General features: G+C 35.3%; 1 protein-coding gene across 28 annotated transcripts in view; it reads left to right on the forward strand.

The window, feature by feature from the left end:
- TFDP2 (transcription factor Dp-2) overlaps positions 1 to 26,425 on the forward strand; it is a 153,360-nt gene that overhangs the window by 102,009 nt on the left and 24,926 nt on the right. For 10 of the 28 annotated variants that reach the window (XM_031957828.1, XM_031957849.1, XM_031957827.1 and 7 more), the window contains 4 exons: positions 3,593 to 3,714; positions 6,187 to 6,234; positions 18,752 to 18,914; positions 21,325 to 21,423. In XM_031957828.1, the coding sequence (XP_031813688.1) occupies positions 3,593 to 3,714; positions 6,187 to 6,234; positions 18,752 to 18,914; positions 21,325 to 21,423 (432 nt within the window). Of the gene's footprint in view, positions 1 to 1,556; positions 1,785 to 2,239; positions 2,387 to 3,592; positions 3,715 to 3,872; positions 3,980 to 6,186; positions 6,235 to 18,751; positions 18,915 to 21,324; positions 21,424 to 26,425 lie in introns of all 28 variants that reach the window. The other 18 variants (XM_031957829.1, XM_031957847.1, XM_031957848.1 and 15 more) reach the window with 10 other exon arrangements.

Genomic DNA, 26,425 nt, shown 5'->3' on the forward strand with positions numbered 1-26,425 from the left:
AAAGTGATTCCCTGGAAGATTCAAGGATACCTCTAAATCGAAAGAAAAAGAAAATAATTGTCTTGTGATAGTCACAAGAATTGGGGGCAAGGAATAGAATCATTGCTATCAAGATTCTTGCCAGAGTCATCCATTATAATTTGATTCTTCATCTGGAAGATGGTCATTTATCCAAGAGTCAGAATAGCTTCAGAAAGGGCTGAGGAACAGGTCAACAGGTATCTGCAACTCCAAAACAAATGCTACAAGAAGAACAGAGCTCTGTACACAACATTCATCAGCCTGACCAAGGACTTTGATACTGTCAATCATGAGGGCTTATGGAAGATCATGATGAAATGTGGTTGCTCAGAGTAGTTCTTAATGGTATGCGTTCCTGGTTCTGGATAATAGACAATATCCTCATGATTTACCAGTCACCAATGGAGTACAATAGGACTGTATGCTTCTCTTGTGTTTTTTAGGATGATTTTTTCATTGATGATATGGTAAACCTTCACTGAGGATAAAAATGATGTCTAAATGAGCTGCACATTAACAGTAAATTATTTAACTTGAAAAGGCTACAAGCAACACTAAACTGGAGGGAAATTTGGTGACCAGCTTTTTGTTTGCAGATGATTGTGCACTCACTGCAGTCTCTGAGGTTCAAATATATCAGAATACAGATGGATTCTCTGTTGCTTCTTTATTGACTAATTGATTGACAGAAGGTGTCTTTTAAATGTTCACTGAATGAATAAAAATTTCTTTAATTCTCTTTCTTGGTAATAAAATAATATCTTTTGCTGGACAATTCCAAATTGCTTACAGATCTGGCCACTCATGATTCTGCTAGCAAAACTTTCAGAGCTTTTAAAGTAGCAGAATGTACCTATAAAACAGGCAAAGATCAACTAGGAAAATCATAGGTCATCATTTTTCACTGTATGAGATATTATGGGAAGTGTCTATATCAACTAGGTGGCAGAGTGGATAGAGCACTGGACGTAGAGTCAAGAAGATTAGGTTCAAATGTGGTCTCAGACATTTATTAGTTGTGTGACCACGGGCAAGTCATTTTCCCTTTGTCTGCCTCAGTTACCTCACCTGTAAAATAGGGAACATATACCTACCTCCCAAAATTTTTGTCATGAGAATTAAATGAGATATTTGCAAATCACTTAGCATAATACTTGACTCCTTCCTCCTTTTTCTTCTTCCCTCTTCACCTCCTATCTTTCCTATTCACTTCCTCTCCTTTCCTTCCTTTCTCCTTCTCTCTCTTCCTGTTTCCTTCCTTCCTCCCATTTTGTAAAAGTTATCATTAGTAATTTCTCTGAGACTCCTGTATTCCATCTGGGAGTTTTTAAGTGTGTGTATATATATATATATATATATATATATATATATATATATATATATACACTAAAAAAAAGTGTGTGTATATATATATATATATATATCTTATTTCTTTATGTATTTTTGTTAAAGCGCTTGTGCTATATGTGCACATGTGATACTTATTGCAGATCTTGAAAATGCCTGTATACATATATAGAAATTTTCATTTGCAGTGAACAAAGCAAATGTCAGTCAGCTGGGCTCTGGGCGATACACAAGCAGAAATGAGAACAGCCCTTCTTCAGGGAATTCACATTTTACTAGAAGATGCAGACAGATAAATAAACTCAAGATTGTTTAAGGAAGGAGAGATCATTAGGAGAAGAACTAAGAAGGGTTTCCAGTTGAAAGTGATACCTGAGTCAAGCTTTGAATGAAAATTTGGTATCTAAGAAACAGAGGTGAGGAATGAACACAATGCAAGTGAGAAAAACACCCTGTGCAGGACTACTAGAGCAGAAAAGGGGGTGCCAGATTTTAGGGAACAGCAAGAGTTCTAATGTGTTTGAAAGGGAGTTAAATGAAATACTTTTGGAAGAATACAGGCTGGAGCTAGGTGGGGAAGAACTTTGAGATTCAGTTTTGAGCATTTGTATTTTATTCTCAAGGCATTCTCTACAATTTTAGGTAAAATGTGTCTACAAAAACTCAGTTGCCGAGAGATTTCTTGTAAAGAGACTCCATGATAAAAAGAGAGAGTGGGCCCTTTTTATCACAGTAGTACCCCTCTTAATGGAGAGTCAGAGCTTGGTACCCTTCAGTTTCATAATTGAGTTTTCACATTCCCTTGGGAGAGGCTGGACTACAGAAGCCTGAATCAATGACTTACCACTTCAATGTCTTCATAATGTTCCAGCTTGTAGAGGAAACCACTTGAGGAACTGACAAGAGAGAAAAGGCTTATGAAGGATGATGAAAGTCTGTGAGTTTTTCTTCCAGCCTCATTCACTTTGTCCTGCCTTTTCCTGCTCTGGATTCTCTGCCCCTTTGGGCAGTTACAATGGTCAGTAGTGCACACTAGTCTGGCCCACAGCCAGGGCTCAAGCTTTGTCTCTTTTTTCTCTTAGGGAAGACCTAGCTCAATGGAAGAGAACAGTTTGGAAGATTAAATGATTATTAAATTAAACAACATTTGTAATAATGCCACGTTATATTTCTATAATAATAATGACTAGCAGTTACATAGTGCTTTAAAGGTTTGCAGATGTTTTATATATGCTAATTCATTTGATCCTAGCAACAATTCTGTGAAATAGGAGATCATACTAATTTTACAGATGAGGAAATTGAGGCAGATAAGTGATTAGCCCAAAATATGATAGTCTGACACCTGATTTGTACTGCTTTTTCTGACTGGTAAGTTCCACATCTGTATCTACTATACCTTCCATCTAGCTGCCATGGTATAGTGAATAAAGTGTTGGATTTGGAGTTTGAAAGATCTAAATTTGAATTCTGCTCAAGCATTTACTAGTTTTATCACTTTAAGAAAGTCATTTGACCTCTCCCAGCCTCAATTTCTTTGTCTGTAAAATAATGATAAGATTAGCACTTTTGTTGTTGACTTTTTATATCCCCATTTGGGGTTTTCTCTCCAGAGATAGATATAATTTCTCCTAACATATATGGATACACCCTTTAAAAACTGAGGTTAACACACCTATCCCAGGTCTCTCATGGCGCTGTTTTTATGAGGACCAAATAAGATAAAAATAACCATCTCATCAATACAGTACTCTCCTAACATGGGTAATTATTAGTTTTATACTGTACTTTAGATTTTATTTTTATGTTATTTTTCCTCATCTTTTATTACTTAGATCTAGCCAGTTTTTCATAAAATTTTTCTAACTTTCATAATGAAATTGTTTGTAAAAAAAAAAAACAGTAAACATTATATAAGTAAAGCTCCAATATATAAAGTGGCTTTGGTAAATCTACTTGTGCAGTAGTCAGGTTTCGGAGTTACCAAATGAAAGATTTTCATATTTCTGATTTTTATCACATATTTAGTTATCCAAAATTGTAGCCTACTGGTTTAAACCTGCATTTTAGCCTAGGACAGATGTTCTGTTTATGTGAATGGGATTCAAGGTTTATGTTGCTTTTATTATGTGTTTTAATATTAATGCATCTTAGTGACATGGTTTTGTTTAAACTTTTTCCATATCTAAGAATTTTTTCTGTTCTTCTTCTTTAACATTTACAGATTATAAGCACACCACAAAGACTAGCCAGTTCTGGAAGTGTTCTGATTGGGAATCCTTATAGCCCTGCACCAGCAATGGTCACTCAGACACATGTGACAGAACCCACTGGCTGGGTTCCAGGGTAAGGCCCCCCCTTTTTTTTTTTTTTGGTGGGGAGAAAGAACAATTTCTCATCAGGTTTGTTTAATTTTTTAGCTTTTTTGTTGAAAGTATGGGTCTGACTTTTTTTTTTTTTTTTTTTTTTGCATTCTTTTCTGGTCTTACTTTATGTCTCTTTAGTGCCTATAAACCCAAGAATAATGTTCCATGTGGAATCATCAATCTTTTAAGGAAAATGTGCCACCACATACTTGGGTGATTTTGCTCCTTTGCAGCCAAAGACAAAAGTGAGCATGTTTGTGTTCATATAAGAGCCTATTATGTAATTTTTCATCCGCATATATCCTGATTAGTTAATAAAGCATCACCCAGAGTGTTACGCAAGTAACTGAAATCATTTTTCTGTCTCTGCAAGTCAACAGTTACTAAGAAACTCATAAAATCATTAGTCATCTTAAATAAATGTAAAACATATTTTTAACTCATTGAACTTAGTTGTTAAAAAAGAAGTTACATATTTTCATTGATGAAAAGCCAGTCTTTTGAATTGTTTTTTTCCTCTCTGGCCATTTCCATTCTCTACTCTTAGTATTATTGGATCCTGACTTTAGCATTTGAGGGGACTTTGGAGGTCATCTGGTCCAGCCTCTTCATTGTATGAGGAGATGACATCTCTTTACCAGAGCTGGGGTTTGGACATGGGCCTTGGGACTCTAGTCCAGGGCCCTGAACACTGCATTGTGTCAGAGTAACTGACAAAGGAATTAGAAAGAAATGCAGATGAAAGTAAACTTCTAAAAAAGGCTGCCCTGGTTTGGGGGCTATTTATTTTATTTTATTTTTTTTAGGACATTGACATCTGTCAGTATTTATTATATCATAAATTCAAAAACTCTACAATGTTTTCTTATATGGACAAAAAGACAAAATCTTTCACAACAGTACTCTTCACTTATTCTCCCCTCTTCAAAATTCAAACGGTTAAAGAAATGGACCAGAATTCAGTTCTTGTCAATTCCTAGTGGAGAATTCTATTCCTGGCTTAATCATCCATTTACCTTAGGTTACTGATTACCTGGTAAGAACTTAATAAACATTGGAATTAAGTGTTTGATTCACACATTTATATGTATTAATTCTACGATGCTACTAATCATGCTGCAAACCTGTTGGAGATCATTATAAATGTGAGATTTTTTTATTTTTTTATCTCATACTGAAGGATTTCTTAAAAATATAGTAACAGGGTGGGTGAGCAGTCAGAATTAATGTGGCCAGGGTCACACAGCTTTTAAGTTTGTTAAGTGTCTGAGTTAAGATTTGAACTCGGGGCCTCCTGACTCCAGAGCCAGTGCTCTATCCACGGTGCCACCTAACTTCCTTTTTAAAAGTTCAGAATTGGTTAAACCAGTGTTCATAGGAGAGATGATGGGAAAGGAAGGGGGATGAGCAAGTGTCTGTATTCACTACTTACTGCCCTGTCAGATAGCAGTGTTTGGTGACTTGATTTTCTTGATCTCTTTTTTTCTTGTTATAAAGGAAGATTCCATGATGATGAACATGCTGGGAGATAAGTGTGTGTATTTATTTTAAGGCATCAATAGAGAGCAAAAAAATTTCCTTTATAATGAGTTTTAGATATATGGTCAGTAAATTAGACAGCTGAAGCTATTCTTCTACTTTTGGGGAAGCATTTGATAGTTTGAATTTAGAGCTTAAAATTTTTATTATTAAAATTTATTTGTTTATTAAATATTTATTATTTTTATTCTTAAATAGCCAAATGCTAATTTTCTTATTTCTTGAAAACTACTTTCACAAAAAAATCATAAGTATTTTCAGGGTCCTAGAAAAGTTTTGTTTTTCAGTTCTCTGATTAAATTTTCTCTATATAATTTTTATTTTGTACTAAAATGGAAGTGTCAAATTTGGAAGAATACCAGGGGTAGATACACTATTCATTCTAGTCATGACCCAGAAGGGGGTTTGCATCATCTGCCACGTAAATTATTTCCTGAGGTTTGGCAAGTATTATTATATCACAGGCCAAGTAAAAAGAACATAATTTAGTGAAAGTTTCCCTTTTTCTTTATAAACCTCTGTGGTATTTTCCTTCCCAAAAATTTACCAAATTCATTTCAACTTGTGAATTCATTATATAGCATTTTCTTGATTCATATACCATGGTTTACACATAACACAGTTAAAAGATTTTTTTCCATAGTACTCTCACATGCTAAATTTTGACTGAAATGCAGTCATTCAAATATTTTCCCTTTCAATTCTTTTTTGTACTTTGATTTATATAATATATTTCATTTGTCCTAGTGTTTATTTACCTTATTTGTTTAAATAAAATCTGAAATGATACAAGGACAAAATAAATTCTCTACCAAACTTAGTTCAGTTATATCAATACATATGTTTATTTTGGTTCAAAAGAAACAGGTAATTTTTTTATTCTTTTAAAATATTATCTCTTTTTTCCCCTTAGGGATCGAAAACGTGCTAGAGAGTTTATAGACACTGGTTTTTCAGAAAGGTGAGTAAAAGTGTAGGGGAATACTTAGAATACGAAGGTATGGTAGGTGGTAGAGATTTGGGAGCCTAGAGTGGAGCCCAGTTTAGACTTCAGAAGCAAACTAAGGGTAGAGAACTGCCCTTGTTTCCATCGTTGCTGCTTTCCATATGGAATAGCCTGCCCTTCTCTCTGAACACATGCATTGTATAGGGTAGTAGAAGTATCATTAAACTCAGAGCTCAGACACCTCTTGGCTCACATCCTGACTCTGTCTTGGGGGAGCCATTGGATCTCCCTGAGAATTGTCTTCTTCATTTCTAAAATGTGGTTACGAATACTTCTTCCCCCATCTCATACAGTTGTGAAGAAAATTCTTCCTAAGCCACAAATTGCCATATGAGCTAGTGTCATTTATTTTACAGAGAACCATTAACAGTAAAATGCTCTTCTAAATGTGAGAAAGTTGAGTATCAATAATATACAAAATAGACACAACAATTTCTCTTTCGGTATTCCACATATACATTTTTAGATATTTGAAATCTAGCAAAATGTTAAATCTTTTTGATGGGAAAATTTCCAAATTCCATTATTCCTCTTCATTCTTCTCCTTCTTTTTCTTCTTCCTCCTCCTCCTCCTTCCTCCCCTTCCGCTTCCAGTTGTGTTCAACTCTTCTTGATTCTGTGGACCACACTGCCCATGGGTCTTTCTTGACAAAAATACTGTAGTTGTTGGTCATTTCCCTCCACAGTGGATTTTCTTTGCACCAAAGGTGACATGACTTGCCCAGGATCACACAGTTAGTAGATCTCTGAGGCTAGATTTTAGCACCAGTCTTCTTGACTCCAGGTCTAGTGTTTTGTGCACTGAGCCAAGTAGCTACCTCCATTATACTTCTTCTAAAAAAGGATATAATGCATAATTTGATCTTTTCTTGATGTCATGATACATATGTATCTAAGGCATGGCATAGTGCTGGACATTTCTTTTTATTGTATGGAAGATGTTTTCTAAGGCTATCGGGATGTGTAGGGTGGTTGGTTCATGCTCTAAATGGTATCTAATGATGTGCTTTTTGAGTTTTTATGGCTTTTTTCTTTAGAGTTTTTGTTGTTGGTTCTTTGGGTTCCTTTCTTATTGTCAGCTATGGTTTCTTCCTGCTGTCATTATACAAAGTCCTTTTTCCATTTTTCATTGTAGCACCTAAGCTTCTGTTATCTGAGATATCAGAAAAATGTCTTTATTACAAATATGTGTTTAAAAGAAAGAGTAAATTGTCAATAAATGAAAGACTAAAGGGCTTTCTATAGAGTACATGCTAAAAATTCTAGTGCAGAGACTTGGACATCTATTTTGGTGTTCAGTAGCCAATTTTTTCTTTTCTGTTTCTTAGTTGTGTTTTGGAAATTGAATAAGAAAGAAGCTAATGTAATTGGTTAAAAGATGTTTGCCTCTAATTTGGATGCCCCTGTTCACATTACAAGGACTTTCTAACCCTAAAGCTTTATTAGAAGAGGAAGGGAAATTCCTCCTAATGTAAGGTTGAGTGGACATTTCCTGTGTGCCAGACACTTTGCTAAGCACTGAAAATACCAAAAAAGGGGCAGAAATTACTTGCTGCTCTTTAGGAGCTCATAGCCCACCAACCAGAAATAGGCTAAGGAAGCTGGAGGAAGGCACACTGAGCGGGCTCATGGCAAGCTGGGAAAGCCAGAGGGTAGAAATGAAAAAGACAAAATCTCCCTTCTCCCCCCTCCCCCCCCTTGTCCCCATCGTCTCCTCCCAGCCATGGGGAGACTCAGGGGAAATTCTCCAAGCACAGAGTGTGTCAGAAGCAGGAGAGGCCAGGATCATTGAATTACAGAGTTGGGGGTAATATCTGGGAAGACTAATAATAGCTCTTGGCTAACATTTACATAACATTTTTAGGTTTGAATATGCTTTACAAATCCTCATTTCATCCTTACAACAACTCTGGGAGATAGATACTATTGTTATCCTCAGTTTACAGATGAGGAAATTTGAAGCAGGCAGAGGTGAAGTGACTTCCCCAAGATCACTGTTTCTGGGGCTGGATTTTAACTCAGGCCTTCTTGGCTTTCAGGTTCAGTGCTCTATTCACAGAGCTACCAAGCTTCTTCAAAGACTAGAAAGCAGAAAAAGGCCAGATTATGAAGGACTTTAAAAGCCAAACAAAGGATTATACATTTGATCTTAGAGATCACAGAGAGCCATTACAGTTTTTTTTGTTTTGTTTTGTTGAGTGAAGGGGTTTCATCAGACATGTACTTTAAGATCAGTTTGCCCTCAGGGACTGGAAGATGGACTGGTGTTGGGAGAGACATGAGATAAGCCTCCCATCTACAGGCTCTACACAGGTTCCAGTCCAGGTGTGAGTTGATGATTGGTAATGGGGTGGGGAAGTGGCAGTATCAGAAACAAGAGGGGACATTTTGGAGAGACGTTACAAAAATAGAAGTGAGCACTGGCAACTACACTTCCAGAATCCATTCTGACTGGACTAAATTGGAGGAGGAAGATGAGGGAGAGTGAGGAATCAAAGATGTCACCAAGTTTTGACCCTGGAGGACTGGAATGATGGTGGTGACCATCATGGGGGGAAGATGGGGGAAGAACAGAAAAGTTAGGAAGAAGGGAGACTTTGGGGGAGAAAGTGAGTTCGTTTTTGGACACACTGAATTTAAAATATTTATGAGACTTGTATTTTAAGATAGCTGATACTCATTTGGTGATAAGTGAAACCAGATTCTGGAGAGAGGCTAGGGCTGGACAAATAGATCCTCTGCATAGAGATGATCATTTGTGTCCATGGGAGCTGATGAGATCACTAAGGGAAGGAGAAGAGAGCCTCAGAGAATGACCACAGTTAAACGGTGCAATCTGAATGAAGGTGAACAGCCTAGAAAAAAGGGTGATAACTATTGTCAGAAGCTATGGGTAGTTTAATAATGAGGTTTGCAAAAAAACCATTATATTTAGTAATTAAGAAATTATTGGTAACTTTGAAGAGAGCAATTTTAATTGCATGACAGGGTTGGAAGCCAAACTGCAAGATAGCAAGAGGGGAGGGAGTGGAGGCCCATGTAGTTAGCAAAAGTCAAATCAGCTCTTGAAATGAAATTTAAGTAATTTTACTAGGTGGCACCTTTATACAGAAGGTAGCTTAATAAGGAAATAAAAAGTTTTATCTTAATTTGTGGGAAATTCCTATTAAGTAGTAACAAATTCTGCTCAGGTCATCTTTCTCTTTGTTTTTAATCATTCTCTAATATTGAATTAGTTTTAAATAGAATTTTTCTTCCTGTATTCCTATACTACCACTTCTTGTATTCCATATCTGAATTAGCCACAATTTAGAGCAATGCCATTTAAGAGTACAGGGAATGTACTTTTAATATTGCTAGTAAAACTATTTTTAAAAATATAGAAAAGAAATATTTTGTTCAAGTTTCCATTAAGGAATGCCTACCTGGAAATGCAGAAATTTGGAATTCTGCCTCATCGTTATCTGCTTATATTACACACACACACATAGTGTGTGCACACGTGTACAACCATACATGAATACACATGTGCACCCAGAGATACAATGCAGTGCACAAAGAGCACACACATACTTGGACTGCTTACACACATGCATGCACACACACACCCCACATAGATTATTCTGGGATTGAGTTTATAGATGGGACTGAACAGCCATCAGTGTCTCTGCTCACCAAAGACAGCACAGGAACTCTACTCTTTCTAAATTTTTCCTCCGACCCCACAAAACACTCTGAACTGCATGTGATCATTTACTGAGAATCTCTGGCATTAAGTTGATAATTGAGGTCCTCCACCTTCAGGAGCAGCAGGACAAAGGGAGAGCATTGGAGCGGTGTCCAAAGATTCCCCTACCATCAGGTCCTTATTCTGTGACCTTAGATAGTCATTTATCTTCTGAAGCATCAGTTTCCTTCTCAGAAAAATGGTATTACCATAGGTGTTTTTCATTTCTTGTGGAATAAGAGCTAGAAGAGCCCTTTGACCTCATTTCATTTAGTCCTGTTCCTTCATTTTATGGGAGGAAGTGGACCAGTAATTTAAATGACTTATACCTAAGGTCACAGAACTATCTAGGAAATGGCAAAAATCAAGGTTTGAACCTGAGTCTTCAGCTTCCAAAACCAGCATTTAAAGAAACATGTTAAGCAGAAGGTAATTTTAAAAGATCTACTAAATTATAAAATTACACAGAATTAATTTAAAAGTGGGAATACAGCTGAATGCTTCATTCTAAAGCTTTTTCCTTGTTAATTATTTTCAGTATATATTTTAGAGAGCATAAAATTTCAAGAGAAGTACATCCAGTACTTCAAAATAAAGAAACCTCTTTTTGGGATAGTGATTGCTGGCTTGTTCTGCCTTTGATTTTTCCCTCCCACTGATTTGACTTTCAGTGAAGGGATAGACTTATGCATATAAACACAGCTTTAGTATTTAAGGAATTCTTAAGTCTTACCATATTTGATACTAAGTTGAGGAGAAAGGTATTTCGGTATAGCTGCTAAGAAATGTATTGTCGATGTTGACTTAGAGCCAAAGTCTCCTCATTCTCAGTCCAACATGCTTTCACTACACCACCATGCACTTAAGCACAAACAAACCCATTGATTAAATAATTGTGTATTTTTTGCTAAGTCTCTTAATCTTTCTGGTCTGAGCTCTCCTTTTCTGTAAAATTGGTTGTGAGACATTCTCCTATGTCTCTTTCAGCTTTAATGTTCTGTTAGTCTGATATGTTTCTTTCTTTTTTTTTTTTTTTTTTTTTTACTTTTCTTTAGTAATTTTTTTAAATTATTTTTTTTTCTTTTTTCTTTTCTTTCTTTTTCTTTCTTTCTTTTTTTTTTTTTTTAAATTATAACTTTTTATTGACAGAGCCCATGCCTGGGTAATTTTTTTTTACAACATTATCCCTTGCACTCACTTCTGTTCTGGCTTCTCCCTTCCCTCCCTTCACCCCATCCCCCAGATGGCAAGCAGTCCTATACAAGTTAAATATGTCACAGTGTATCCTAGATACAATATATGTGTGCAGAACTGAACAGTTCTCTTGCACAGGAAGAATTGGATTCAGAAGGTAAAAATAACCTGGGAAGAAAGACAAAAATGCCAGCAGTTTACATTCATTTCCCAGTGTTCTTTCTTTGGGTGTAGCTGCTTCTGTCCATCCTTGATCAATTGAAATGAGTTAGATCTCTTTGTCGAAGAACTCCACTTCCATCAGAATATGTTTCTTATTTCTATGAGCAAAGGACATGACTGTATTCCCTCTAATCACATGACTGAGTAGGAGAGATCTAGCAGACAAAAGAGCCCTGCATCCTACTGCTGATTCAGTGGGCTGATGACTTTTGGTGGGTTTCCAGGAAATTTTAAAATAAAGTAGAGATGTTCTCCCAAGAAGGGGCATATAGTTTGAAGTTCCTCTCAACAACTAGAAATCCTTCTGACAAGATGAATAATGGCTAGACTTCATCCAATGTCCGTTCCCATCCTTGTCAATCAGATGTTTACTTGGAAGTGCAAGATTTTATACTTCTAGAGAACTCAATGTGAAATACATTGAAATTTATTAGATATAGCTAAAATAATTATATCTTGTTGTCTGGATTTCCTTTCAGGTGATTCCTTCTGTTTGAATAATGAAATTATTTGGGGATAGTTAAATTTATCTTACCTCCCACCTGAGCCCAAGTTGTGTGTCTTCAGTGGTATAATGCTTCAATTAACTCTACCGACAGTTTAAATTTAATATATTTTAAAACTACATTAATTATCTTCCCTCCTAAAACTGTTTCCCACTGTCAGTGACACTAGTCATTTAACTTAAAACTTTAACAGTAATTTTTGATTCAGTCCTTTTTACTTTCACCTCCTTAGCCTTATTCAGCAAATCACCAAATCCCAAATGTTTCAGTATATCTCCTGTGTGGCTACTTCTTTATATCCACCACTGCTGTGGTAGTCTGAGGTGCTATTCTCGCATAATTAGTAAAACAAACAAACAAACAAACAAAAACCCCAAAGAAACAAACAAAAAAAAAACTGGCTTATCCTTCTCTAATCATTTTCCCTCCCTTTTATCCCATATAGTGCCACCAGTTTACTCTTCCTAAAACATTATTTCCTTATGTCAGTCTCTTGTTTGAATACTCCATTGCTTACTAGATAAAAGTCTAGGCATTTTAACTTTCATTGATTTTGTTCCATGGGAAATCTATATAATATTTGATGTTTCACTACTTGCGAGTTAGAACTTAAACAGATTCTGGAGAGCAAGGCCATTCTCTTTAATACTAAACCCAAGAAATCACATCTGATACTGTTACTTAAAAAATTTTCCTGGGTATGTGTGATTACCCCAACTAATTTAATGCTCCCCAGTATGCAAAGAGAGGATGATTTGGAGTTGTGTGCTGCTATATCACCAGCACAGTGCCAATGAATGCTTTCTACTCCTTTTGTGAAATTAGCCCACTCTGTTAGATAATGATGTAAATAACAACAGAAGTTCTTTTGCAGCTACCAATTCTGAAAATGATTTTTTTCCCCCAAATCAAACCTTTGTTTTTGTCTTTATGTTTATTTTTCATCATTGTAACTGATTCTTTAGAGGTCGTTTTGCCTCATTCTGTAGTATTCTCTAGATAAAGATAAAGATCTCCCTTTGTGGTAACACACTTACTTTTTTATTATTTTATTTTATAATAAGGGGAAATGAGTCAGCATTTCATAGTAAAATAGCTTTCTTTAAAAATGCCCCTATCTTTCTGAACAGCATTTTCCAAGAATCTAAAAAGTCTACCTTGTATATTTAACATAACATTCAGTTTCCTACCGTCATTTTTATTCAGCTGCAGGAAATTGAATCAATGAAATCTCAGAGTGTTTTAGTTTGCAACTTGGTATCTGTTACAGTGTTCTTGTCTACTTCTAGTAGTATGTACATCAAAATGTACAATGGATTTGAAAGATTATAACAGAAAATTTTTGAATAACAGAAAGTAATTTCAGTTTAAGCTTATTTTTATATGGAGGAGCACTAAATGTTGCATTTTGAGACTAATATGACATTTGAATCTTAATTATTCATTATAATTATAGGCAAATGATTCAAGAATTTAATTTTAGTGAAGATTTAGGAAAATCCCTGAAACCATTTTAACACAGTTATTTAGTAATAAAGTGGACCCAATGCAGTTTATTGCTATTCCCTTCTCCTGCCAACCTCTTTGGAAGAGGTGTTACTAGTAGCAAAATAAATAAATTAGAATCATAGCCCAGTCTTTCAATACTAGAGAATTTGCCACATGTTGAACCACCATGCAAGGATACTTTGCTTATAGATTAAACCATAGGTCATAGATTTGACTATTATTTTCCTATTATCTTGCATAAGTTTATATCCTTTCATTCATTGTCTATAAATGTTGTTGTTCTTTATACATTTTGCAGTCATGTCCAACTCTTCATGATCCCTTTTGGGGTTTTCTTGGCAAAGATACTGGAGTGGTTTACCATTTCCTTCTCCAGCTCATTTGACAGATGAAGAACTGGGGCAAATGGGGTTACGTGACTTGCTCAGGATCACACAGCTAGTAAGTGCCTGAGGCCAGATTTGAACTTAGGAAGATGAGTCTTCCTGACTCCAGATACACTGTATCACATAGTGCTGGTTGATTGATTGGTTGCAAACGTGTGTGTGTGTGTGTGTGTGTGTGTGTGTGTGTGTGTGTGTATTCTGTATGTTCGTGAATACAGTCTAAGACTCCAAAAATGTTCACAAGTAATCTTCCCTGTCACCATGACAGAATAGTAGGGAACTAAGGAGAAAGTGACTGTATAAAAATATCTTTCTTTCCTACATTGGAGCCTCTAGTAGCATTTTCCTATGTATTAACTATCAACAGGTAATCATGATGTGTCATAAGACTTAAGTGAAAATCAGTTTTATTGCAAGAGAAATGAACATACATGGGAAACCCAAAGTTCCCAGTCTTTATAGAAGTTTACATTTTAAATTTTTTTTGGGGGGTGAGGCAATTGGGGTTAAGTGACTTGCCCAGGATTACACAGCTAAGAAGTGTTAAGTGTCCGAGGTCAGATTTGAACTCAGGTCCTCTTGACTTCAGGGATGGTGCTCTATCCACTGTGCCACCTAGCTGCCCCATTTTTAATATTTTTATTGTTGCTTGTCCTTCGTTCTCCATGAGGGCCATGACATTAGGGAGATGATGTCATCACATGCAAGTGAATTGGATTGAAGTGAGGGAAGGCTGGGCAAGGTCATCTGCCTCACTCTGTCCTTCAGAGTCCTCTGGGTCTAATGGCGATGTATAGATCAGGATGAAGTTTAGAGTTTTTATATGGAAGATCAAAGGGAGGAGGGGATACCAGGAAAAAGCATGACCTGGGAAGGGAAAGGTGTACAAAAGTAGGGAAAAAAGACAAGATCACTCTCTGGGAAGGAGGCAGATAATGTCAAAAGCCTCCTTTTCCCTTGGGAATGGTAGACTATGAAGATAGAAGGGTCTGTTTATCTGCAAAAGACTCCAGCTACACAGGCCTTATCGCAGACTGGCTGGCATCTGGCTGGCCTCTCAAGGACACACAGGGAGTCCAGCTTGAGATGCAGTAACGAATTGTGTCAACTCGGGGGGAGCTTCATTCCTGACACATGCATGCCTTGGGTCCAGTGTTTCTAGAAGGTATGGCATTTCTAAAACACAAGTTCCAAGAGCTCCATAATATCCCTTTACACAACTGACTGACAAGTCTTGCTAATGGAAACTTAGAAGGTGAAGAAGAGTCCCAAAGAGATGAGATCCTGTATTACAATGATGTTTTAGAGAGATTTCATAGTAGCTACATTGTAATATGTGGAGAGAAAGCTTATTTTACATATAAAACTTGCTGTTTTTCCAATGTCACCTATAAGGAAGCCAAACTCGGGTTAGTTGTTAAGTTGAAATTGTCCACATTTTACAGATGAGTCAACTAAGACAACTAAGTGTAACCAAAGCATTTAAATGACAAAATTATGTAATGAAGTTGGGGGACTGGTGATATTTGAATTATGGTCTTCCTAATGAGTATCTTTTCTATTATATCAACTGAATTTTTAAGTTGGATAAATTTAATTCAACAAACATTCATTAAGACCCTCTTTTGTGCAAAACATTGTGCTCAGTTGAATGTCATTTTCTCATTCTTGGTAGTCCTCATTAGGACATTGCATATTAAGTCCAGATTGTTAATGGTTGTTGACCATTAACCACATATCTGGAACAGTCTTAAATCTCTGTTCTGTTGCAAAACACTTAAAAATAATAATAATAGCTTTTTGTTTTTCAAAATACATCCAAAGATAGTTTTCCACATTCACCCTTGTAAAATCTTGTGTTCCAAATTTTTCTCCCTCCCTTCTTTCTTATCTCCCACCTCCCTTAGAAAGCATGAGCAATTCTCCTAAACATAACAAAATACTTTTCATATAATAAATTCAGACATAAACCATTGAAAAAATATCAATTATTCATGGGTAGGCAAAGCTAATATAATAAAAAATGATAATTCTATCTAAATTAGTCTACTTACCAATTAAACTGCAGAAAAAAATTACTTTATATAGAGCTAGAAAAAAAATTAACAAAATTCATCTGAAAAAAGAAAAGGTCAAGAATATCAATGCAAAGAATGGTGGCCTAGCAGTACCAGACTTAAAGCTCTATTATGAAGCAGCAGTCATCAAACTTACCTGGTCCTGACTGAGAAATGGAGTAGTGGATCAATGGAGTAGTTTATGACTTTAATAATATTTTGTTTGATAAACCCAAAGACTCCAACTTCTGGGATAAGAAGTCACTATTTAACAAAAATTTCCAGGAGCACTGGAAATAGTATGTCACAAATTTAGCATAGACCTACATCTCACATCCCATATCAAAATAAGGTCAAAATGGGTACATGGTTTAGGCATAAAAGATGATAACTGTAAGCAAATTAGTAGAACAAACGATAGTTTACCTATTGGATCTTTGGAGAAGAGAGGAATTATGGCCAAAGAAGAATTAGAGGACATTATAAAATGCAAAATGGATAATTTTAATTGCATTAAATTAAAATGGTTTTGCACAAACAAAACCAATGTAGCCAATATTAGAAGGGAAGCAGAAAACTGGAAAAGAAATTTTACAGCCAGTGTTTCTGATTAAGGTCTCATGTATAAAAATATAGAGAAAACTGAGTCAAATTTATAATAATAAAGTCATTCCCCAATGATAAATGGTCAAACGGTATGAAAAAATTTCAGATGAAGAAATTAAAACTACCTATAACCATTTTAAAAAAATTCTCGAAATCACTCTTAATTAGAGAAATGAAGATTAAAACAACTCCATACTACTACCTCATACCTATCAGATTAGCTAAGATGATAGGAAAAGATGATGATAAATTTTGAAGGGAATGTGGGAAAACTGGGACACTACTACATTGTTGGTGGAGTTGTGATCTGGCCCTACTTTTCTGGACAGCAATTTGGAACTATGCCTAAAAGACTAGGAAACTGTATATATATCCTTTGATCCATTAGAAGCACTACTAGATCTGTATTTCAAAGAAATCATAAAAGAGGGAAAAGGACCCACTTGTGCAAAAATGTTTGTAGCAGCTCCTTTTGTAGTGGCAAACAACTGGAAAATGAGTAGATGCCCATCAGTTGGGGAATGGCTGAGTAAGTTATGGTATATGAAAATAATGGAATACTATTGTTCTATAAGAAATGATGAGCAGGCTGATTTCAGAAAAACGTGGAAAGACTTATATGAACTGATGCTGAGTGAAGCAAGCAGAACCAGGAAAACATTGTAGCAACAAGATTGTTTGATGATCAAATATGATAGACTTTGTTGTTCTCAGGAATTCAGTGATCCAAGGCAATTCCAATAAACTTTGGATAGAAAAGGCTATCCACATTCAGAAAGAGACCTATGAATGTGGATCAACACCCACTGTTTTCACCTTTTTCTTATTTTTTTTTTCTTTCTCATGATAGTTCCCTTTTGTTTATGATTTTTTCTCCCAACATAACTCATATGGAAATATGTAAAAAAAAGAACGTACGTGTGTGTGTGTATGTGTGTGTGTGTGTGTATATATATATATATATGTATGCACACATACACACACATATAAAACCTAAAGAAATATAAAATAAAATTTAAAAATCTCTATATTGCAGGTTGGACACTATTACCACTCTGTAAAGCCTCAGTTTTGTGTGGAAGCTGGTAGTTTTACTCTGGTATCATGTTCATGTCTTTAGAACACATGTTGAATTCGTTAACATTCTGTCTGTGCTTCTTTGAAACATTTACTAACAGAGCATATTTAATAACTTTCAACTTTATATTTTGGTAAAAAAATCATTTTTTTTCTTTTGATTAAGACTTTTACTTTTTTTCAATTGTTGTCACTTTGTAAGATTGTACTAATACAGAAAAACAATCAGTGATATCTTTATTTTTTCTATTTTAGGAGTATAGTTATTTATGTCTAACACCTCTTAAATATACAACAAAATATAAACATTCTTAATTTGAAGAAATTTTTGTTTTCTGTCTTTAATAAAATGAGATTATATGTATATAAAGCATTTTGCAAACTTGGGACAGTTAGTTACCATTAATTGAAATTAATATTCCTAAAATATAACAGGTATTTTGTAAATACCTGTTGATTCATTGAAATGCTTGTCTTTGAATGAGTGACTCATGATTGGCAGATTAGTCATTAATAATTATCGATAAAGTTCACAATTTTTACTGCTTAGGTACTTTGGGAAGAAAAAACAGAATGAGGAAATGCAGCTATTCTGTCAAAAAAATTATTCTAGGAGAATAAGATTGACTAGATAAATTAATTCTCTTCTGATGTCATAATTTTGTATATAAATTTAACTTTTGTATATGTAATATATTTGTTCAAAAACATCAATTTCTTTATATTTTTTCATTTTGTTCCTATTAGAAAAAAATTGAAATAAGACTTTATTGAATTACATACAAGAAGATCTCTTGAGGTTTTATTGAAGATGAAAGTATCCTTGATCAGATCTTAGTATCACATAACTATAGAATTTAAATCAAATGAAGTACTAAATAGAACATGAGAACTTCTACCATCTCTTTAAAGTTATAGAACACTGGAAAAGCCATATCTTTATTTTTTTGAAGATCTTTATATTTTGAAAGACATTAAAGTAATGACTAAATTTAAAGAAAATATATAGATGTACATATGTATTCAAATGTATATAGATGTATATAAATTGGATTTAAAAGATACATTTTTTTACTCAGTTGTAGGTATCAGAGAGATTTCAATAAGAATAGATTCCTCTAAAATGAAAGTCATTTTTTTTTTTTACCTAACATGATGGATTTCTTTAAAAATTTTTTTCCTTTATAGCAAAAGAAGCAAAAAAGGAGATAAAAATGGAAAAGGCTTGAGACATTTTTCAATGAAAGTATGTGAAAAAGTTCAACGCAAAGGAACAACTTCATATAATGAAGTGGCTGATGAGCTGGTATCAGAATTCACCAATTCAAATAATCATTTGGCAACAGATTCAGTAAGTAGATCATAAACTTGACATTGAGTATGTTTACTATAGTCACAATATTACTTCCTTTAAAGTACATCTTAAGTTTAGAAAGTCATAAATATTTGAGAAATCTTCAGCTTTATTCTCCCTAGTTTCAATGGTCTGGATAATTTTTTTAAAATTTTATAAAATTTAGTTGTTCCTTTGAAATAAATATATATGTAATTTCTCCATCATATAATTTAGACAGCCAGAAAAAGGTGCCAGGAAAACATTAAAAAGCCACCCTGAGATAGTAATTATGGAAAGTTCTGGCTGTCACCACTGGACTCTGGTTACGAGCAAGATTATTGGGTATAATTCCCTGTCATAACCCACTGATGTGTAGAATCTTCCTCTTCATCTTGAGCCCTTGGGTAGTGCCTTCTGCTGCGTGTGGAAAGGATGCCAAAGGTATATTTCAGTGAGATCCATGGCAAGATGGAAATGTCTTTAGGAGAAGTGACAATAATGGGAGCCCAAAAGGCTCATAAACATGGAGATAAACCATAAAAGTTCTGACTTTAACTGAAGAACCAAATACATATATGCTTGCATCTATCTATACATACAGATCAATGAGATATTAATATTGAGTAGTTAAATATTCATTTTACAGAGTCATCTTGTTTACCTCCCCACTCTTAGAAACTCTAATTTAAGGTAGCTCTTTTAAACCTTGGATTCTGGTAGTAATTGCTCTGGGAGGATTTTGGATATTCTTGGGTATTAAGTTAGAAATTCTTTTAGCAATACAAAAAATTAGAGAGCCAGGATTATGTCTTAGTCTAGCAATATTGAATAAATCCTAAATGAGCACAAATTAAAAATAATTGACCATAAATTTTAAACATTGCCACAAGAGCTTGCTCTCTTTAACAAAAGAATTTTGAAATCTCTTCCTCCTCTTTCTTTTCCTCCTCCTCTTCCTTCTTCTTCTCCTTCTTCAGATTCGGTAAAAAGGGTTTATTTTCACTGAGCATTTCTCAGTGGGTTCCATATTAGAAGATAGCAGCAATTTGGGGTACAGAGTTCAGCATTACTTTTCTATGGCCCGGGGCTAGGGAGCAATCCCCAGATGAATTGAGGGAATAATCTCCAGGTCAATAATGGATTCCACCTTCTTTTAAAAGCCGTAAAATTTATATAAAAACAGCTTTTTAACTCCATAGCCATAACTGGAGTTTGAGTGTATACATGCATGGAATTTCAGGAAGCCTCATTTTGTTTTAGTCTTTTATTTTCATATGTCTGAAGTAAATTTTAAACAGGATTTCTGAATTTAATCAATTGTCTTCTCAGAATGTTGAATATATTTGTAGTAATAGTATGAATAACAGCACTAGGATATGTATTTGGGACACAGCATCATCAAAGGTAATCTGAACGGTAGTCTAGTAACAGTTTACCAAGTAGTGTAAAAAGAAAAAAAATATTCAAGTTAGGCTTGTAATAAATTGAGAAGATGTCAGCATAAACTGAAAATCAGGTTTTATTTGAAGTTTTGGTGCTAATTTGATGGATAATTTGGCCTAAATTTACAGAAATTTACATTCACAGAAATGCCACCTAAAATCATGTTTCTAACATAGTTTGAACCTGAGCCCACCAAGGTTTGATCAACCATATCACTAACTTGAATTTCTCGTAGAAGTGTGACATTCATTGTCTTCTAACTTGCCTCCTGGGCTCTCTGAATGCACAAAGAACTAATATCTACTTCATAACCTTTGGGTTTATTATATCCATTAACTGTCCACATATAGTAATGGCAATTCTCTGTAATATTATGACTCATAAGTTGAAGAGAATCTGTAATTAAAAGAACGTGAGTCTAAATGAATAGACTACATTTCTAATTTTTTAGATTAATGTGTACTACTGTATACATTACATATATACATAAATATGTAATATATACATTATTGCTGCCATTCTTTGTATTAGACATGTGCTTAAAAATACCAGCCCATATCTTCAAGGTTAAGTAAAATAGCTTTGTGTGTTTGTGTGTGCAGCTTACATGTATGTATGTTAAAAAACAGGACACTTCAAATATGGGTATATATTCACTGCTTATGGGCCATATGTGTACAGTTTTTGCATGTATATGAATACCTGCCTGTGGTATACACACATTTCATAACCTCAAATTTGAGAAAAAAAATTGACCAGAAGGAAATGAGTGCATTTTCCCTCACATATAGATGTTTTTATTTGTTAGTAATTAAAGAACCATACAGTTTCATTATAATATGTTATTTATTTTTGATCCCACTGGTCTCCAGGAATATACAGATATCTTTGCTATCCCTGAATGCTCAAATTTGAGTTTCAATCTCACAATGAACTTGACAATGTAAAAATATAACTAGTCATCTTACTGGTATTCTTCTAGCTGTGGATGTTGAGAAGCACAGGTATTCTAGCTGTGATTGATAATCATCTTGTGGGGGACAAGACCACCAGCTCAAATAAATCAAGGAGATTTTTCAAGGTAAAAGCAGAAAGGAATTTTATTACAATCTCATGAGAAAGGGCAGCTCCCTCCCCACAAGCAGTTAGGTAACGAGAGTAGGGCCCAGTTAACAGACCAGGATTATATAAGGGCCTAGGTTAACACCCCCTATAGGCTGGACCTTTGCCCTGATCAGTCAGGACAAATGACCTCACATTCTAAGGCATAAATGAGGAAAAACTTCTAATCCTACCACTTCTTTAGGATTACCAAATTACCTTATAGGGGAATTTTAATGCCAAGGTGGCCCCAACTTAGTCTCACAAAGAAAAAGCCTATATGGTACCATTCTTTGCAAACCACGTGATCTTTGGAGAAAGACTTGAGTCTGGGTCACAATTGACCTTTGACCTTCACTCAATTCTTAGAACATTGTCTCCATCTTGTGAGACAGCTTTCACAGCTCACTTCATTCAATTCCCCCTCTCTTTCATCAGTGGAAACCTTCTCACACCAAAGTTTATGCATTTCTTCAACTTCCTGATCAACTTCTTCAGGGTCTGGCCTATCCTCCCAGGCTGCGGTTCCCATCCTTGTCTCTTGAGCACCATCAATCCCACTAATCCCATGACTGTACTTTGTATCTTAATTATTTTACACAGAGCTTTCTGAATCATATACGTAATAATTTGTGTCATACGGGGGGGGGGGGGGATATAACTCCACTGAGGGCTATCAGGAGAAGCCATAAAGCTTCTCTCCAACCTGCTCCTTCAAACCAATACCATGAAGAGGTGTTAAAAGGGGAGGTCCAAGTTTGAATCAGAACATGTGCTAATTTTCTGATGTCTTTGATTATATCTTTTACCAAGGCAATAATCAGTATTTTCTGCTGGAAACATAGTCTTTTCTCATGGGAATGTTAACTATGAAATCACCCAGACAATTTCCTCCCTTCCTGGCCCTTCATTCTAATCATCTTGGATAATACAAATTGGGAATAGGAGGGCCCCACCAAGTGTTATGATAGCCTTCCACAGACATCTTCTTGATTGGAATTTTCCTGTTCAGGACCACCTATTATCCCAACCCTGTTATATCTCCCATAATTTAAGTAGTTAACCTTTCACAAATAAAGAGGCCTACCACAAGAGTCAGCTACAACAGAAATGTTAAATAGACAAACATATGATTAGATCAATGCTCACCTACTTTAGGATATAATGACCACTTTTTTTTTTTAATTGTGCTTACAGCTTCTACTGATCATTTGTTCTGATTATAAAAACTTGCCATAAGAAAAAAAAGCGGGACATGAGAGCATTAAAACAGGTCCTTCAGGCCTTGACCTGAGAGCACATACATGATACAGGATAAAGCATCCTTAACTCAGTTTTACTTCAGGTAATTGTCCCAGTTTTCAGTTAATCATGCAGTAACAATCCACCTTAAACTAGCTCAGGAGTAATCAGGTGGGTTCTTATTCAAAAGAAACTGAGGAAACTGAGTCAGAAGGATCCCACTTCAACAGAGGCCAAGGTCATCCTCACAACTTTGCTCAGATACTAACTTTCACTTGTAACAATTCAGGATCACATTTTTCTGAATAGCTTATGACATATTCCTTTAGATGGTGGATGACTGGCTTAATGATCTATGAGGTAGTCATATCTGAATTTAAAACTCCAAATAATATCACCTCCAGTCCAAGGGATTTTCTCTCCAATAGCAAATCTCATTAATTAAAGCTTCAGATGAATATAGCTCTCAAGGATTACATATTCTAAATAGGTATTGACTATGACTTTACATTGATAACAGTAAGAGATTCATCCTAAAAGGTTCATATCTTATCTTTCATATCTAGGTAGATGGTTTTAAGTTCAACATTACACAAATCATTTTGCTTTTAAAAGGCTCAATACATAGAAAAATTCTAAATTGCATATTGTCTATAATAGAAAAATGTTCAGAGACAAAGGCAAAAACTATTATTCTCAGAATCCCTTTAAATAATGGGTATAACTTTAAGATGAATCAATACAACCATTAAAAATCATACAGAATATAAAACATAATTTCACATAAAAGAACCTTAATAGAATTAACATTAATGATTTCTTCATTCTAAAAAATGCTAATTCAACTTCGTCCAATTGAGGAGTTCTCTTTAAACTTTTTTGGAAATATAAATAACAGGTACAACACTAATATTGTTAAAATTCCTCTAAACAAACACAAATTCCTATCTCCCACCAAAACATTCCTAATTGCAAAGTCAATTTTAGAGATTATAAATTGTCTTTAATAGTCCATTCTTGAAGTCTTCCACAAGTCCTGTAAGTCTGGTGTTCTTCAGCCTCCAGACTGCAGTCTCAGTCATCTGTAATGGCTGGTAAAAATCCTTCCCACTGCTGCTTGCAGGACTTAGTAAGCCATACTTTCCTGCAAACTGTAAACTCCAAAGGTGGTATATGGGTCAGTAATCCTTGTTTCCTAAGGGCTAAAAGGGAAGAGGACACAGCCAATATATAATTACTTAAAAACTTAGCCTTTGTTTCAAAAGAGAGCCTTTTCCTTTTTCCTCGTAAATAAAATAAACCAATCTCATATGAGGAAAGTCCTATAGGGATCACTAGGGCAATTCTACTTCTTTAACAAAGCAATAAGTAAGCATTTGGTTCAAAGCAATTTAGTCTCTAACATTGATTTAGTAACCAGTTTCTTAAGAATCTGATTCATTCTTTCCACTCTCCCAGAGGAGGGCAGATGAAATTGCCACTCAATTTGCAATCCTTCCTCATTATTTTTTATAAAACCTTAAAAGTAAAATATATTCCTTTATCAGAATCAATTGTCTCTACCAAAGCATACTTAGGCACAGTTTGTTCCAGTGTTATTCCACTAACCCTTCTTAGCAGCAGAGCTCAGGGGAAAGCTTTCACCCAGTCCCCCTGTATTTCACTTTACCCACTGGTGTCATTTTATTAAAACCTAACCTAAATATTCTGGAACCAAGCTCTCTCTCTCTCTCTCCAGGCGACACCTGCTCAATACCTTCTTATTTATCTTTAGACATTACATACCTTTCAGATACAATTTGTTCTGCAAATTACACACATCCCTATATGCCAGATTTTCTTGCTTTTACTTTGTTAGAGAAAGCAAGAAAATATTAAGATTAATATTCTAAATAGCCTCAAATCAAATTTCATGAAATTTATGCCACATATCCAGCTGTACCGACAAAATGTTAGCTCACATGTTATACAATTTTTACAAATTACCCAATATACAATTTAGCGAGCACATAAGTTACTACAGAACCAAAAATTTTAACTTAAAATCAAATCAAATTATAGGTATAAATTTCTAGTAACAGTACTCAGTATCAGTGTACACAATTCTAAATTCTTGATATCAGAATAAATAAGTTCACAATTTTAGCATGCACTAGTTAATATTAATTATCCCCTATAATTTCAGATTCAGAATTCCAGTGTAAAATTACACAATCTCAAAACTTAAGGTAGCAAAAAAGAGAAAACGTTCAAGTCCAACCACAGGGCTTTAGAAATTGACAGATTCTGGGGGGAAGACGGGAAAATTTGAAACAGAAGGTTTTGCAAGGGTCAGTTTCGAAAAAAATTGCCCATGCATATGTTTTGTAAGTAAAAAGCTATAATAAAAAAAATTTAAAAAAAGGAAGAAAGCTATTGGCAGACTCTAAGACACTGGAGAAAGAGGGTCCGGAAAGTTGGACCCCTGTGTGTAGCTATAGGTCTGTGGCCCACTGACCATCTCACATTCTACAGCAGAAATGCTGGGGAAGGGATCCTTGTCAAAGATGTTGGGGCACCAGCTCAAACCCCTGAAGAATTCAGGTCAGCCAGGGATACTTCCTCAGCCTAGATAGATTCCACAAACCTGAAAGTCTTGGAAAAACCCAGACAGGGCAGTTTTGTTTACTACTTAAAACTACTTAAACTACTTAAAAACACAATCAACCAACTCAGTTTAGCTGATAGGGCTAAGAATAAATTTAAACCTTATTCTCAAAAACCCCAGAATCTGCTAAAATGTTTTTAACAGTTCTATAACTTAACTATTTTTGCAGACTCAAATTGGCCAGTTTTGGGTCCACAGAAATGTCATTTTTCATTTCATTCACATTTTTTTTTTTAAAGTTGGTAGCTCACTGCTTTTTCATTTTCCCCAAAGCTCTCAAATTCTCTATTCCTTTCAGTTTGTGCTCTTCTCATTCATACATATTGAGCTTTCTCACTAACTTTTCTGTATATATCAGTTAAAGAACTTAATCTTTCCAAGGCAGCCTGATCTTTTCCAAACCAACAACAAAGGCTGACTCCTCAGCTCAACACACAACACAAAATACAAAGCAGAGACACACACAGAAACCAATTTTAGAGACAGACTTAAGTCGGACATACTCATTTAGCCCCGGGAGCGCCCTCTCCATGTAGAGCAACAATATTTAATCATTTTCTGTGGAGGGAGACTTTTGGCTGAACCCTCCCGTTTTGAATATTTGACAAGACTTTTCAGTCTCCCACATCCAATTCTGTGGAGTCACCTCCAGCCCCAAAAAGCCTATCCTGCCCAAAGCACCCCTCCAGAGTCTGTAACTCTTGACTCCAGGGTCTTCCAGGTCACACTTATGCTTTGGCATCCCGTGCACAAAAGTTGCCTGACTGACTGCCATCCAATCCCAACCACTCAGATTTGTATGGCTTTACTGACTTTTGTTTTGCCCTGAGTCTCTTCTCTTTGGTTTACTTGACCTTGGAAGCAGAAAGGATCCAGAAGTTCACAGGCAGCCTAAAGCAAGGTAGGGTGTGGCCCTGCTAACTCAGACTCCACCCACTTACCAGGTCATGTGATCCCAGATGAGCCCCCATAAACTGTGGGACAAGACCATCAGCTCAAATAAATCAAGTAAATTAAGGAGATATCTCAAGGTAAAAGCCGAAAGGAATTTTATTACGATCTCATGAGAAAGGGCAGCCCTCTCCCCACAAGC

This window comes from Sarcophilus harrisii, chromosome 3 (assembly GCF_902635505.1).
Source record: "Sarcophilus harrisii chromosome 3, mSarHar1.11, whole genome shotgun sequence".
NCBI lineage: Eukaryota > Metazoa > Chordata > Mammalia > Dasyuromorphia > Dasyuridae > Sarcophilus > Sarcophilus harrisii.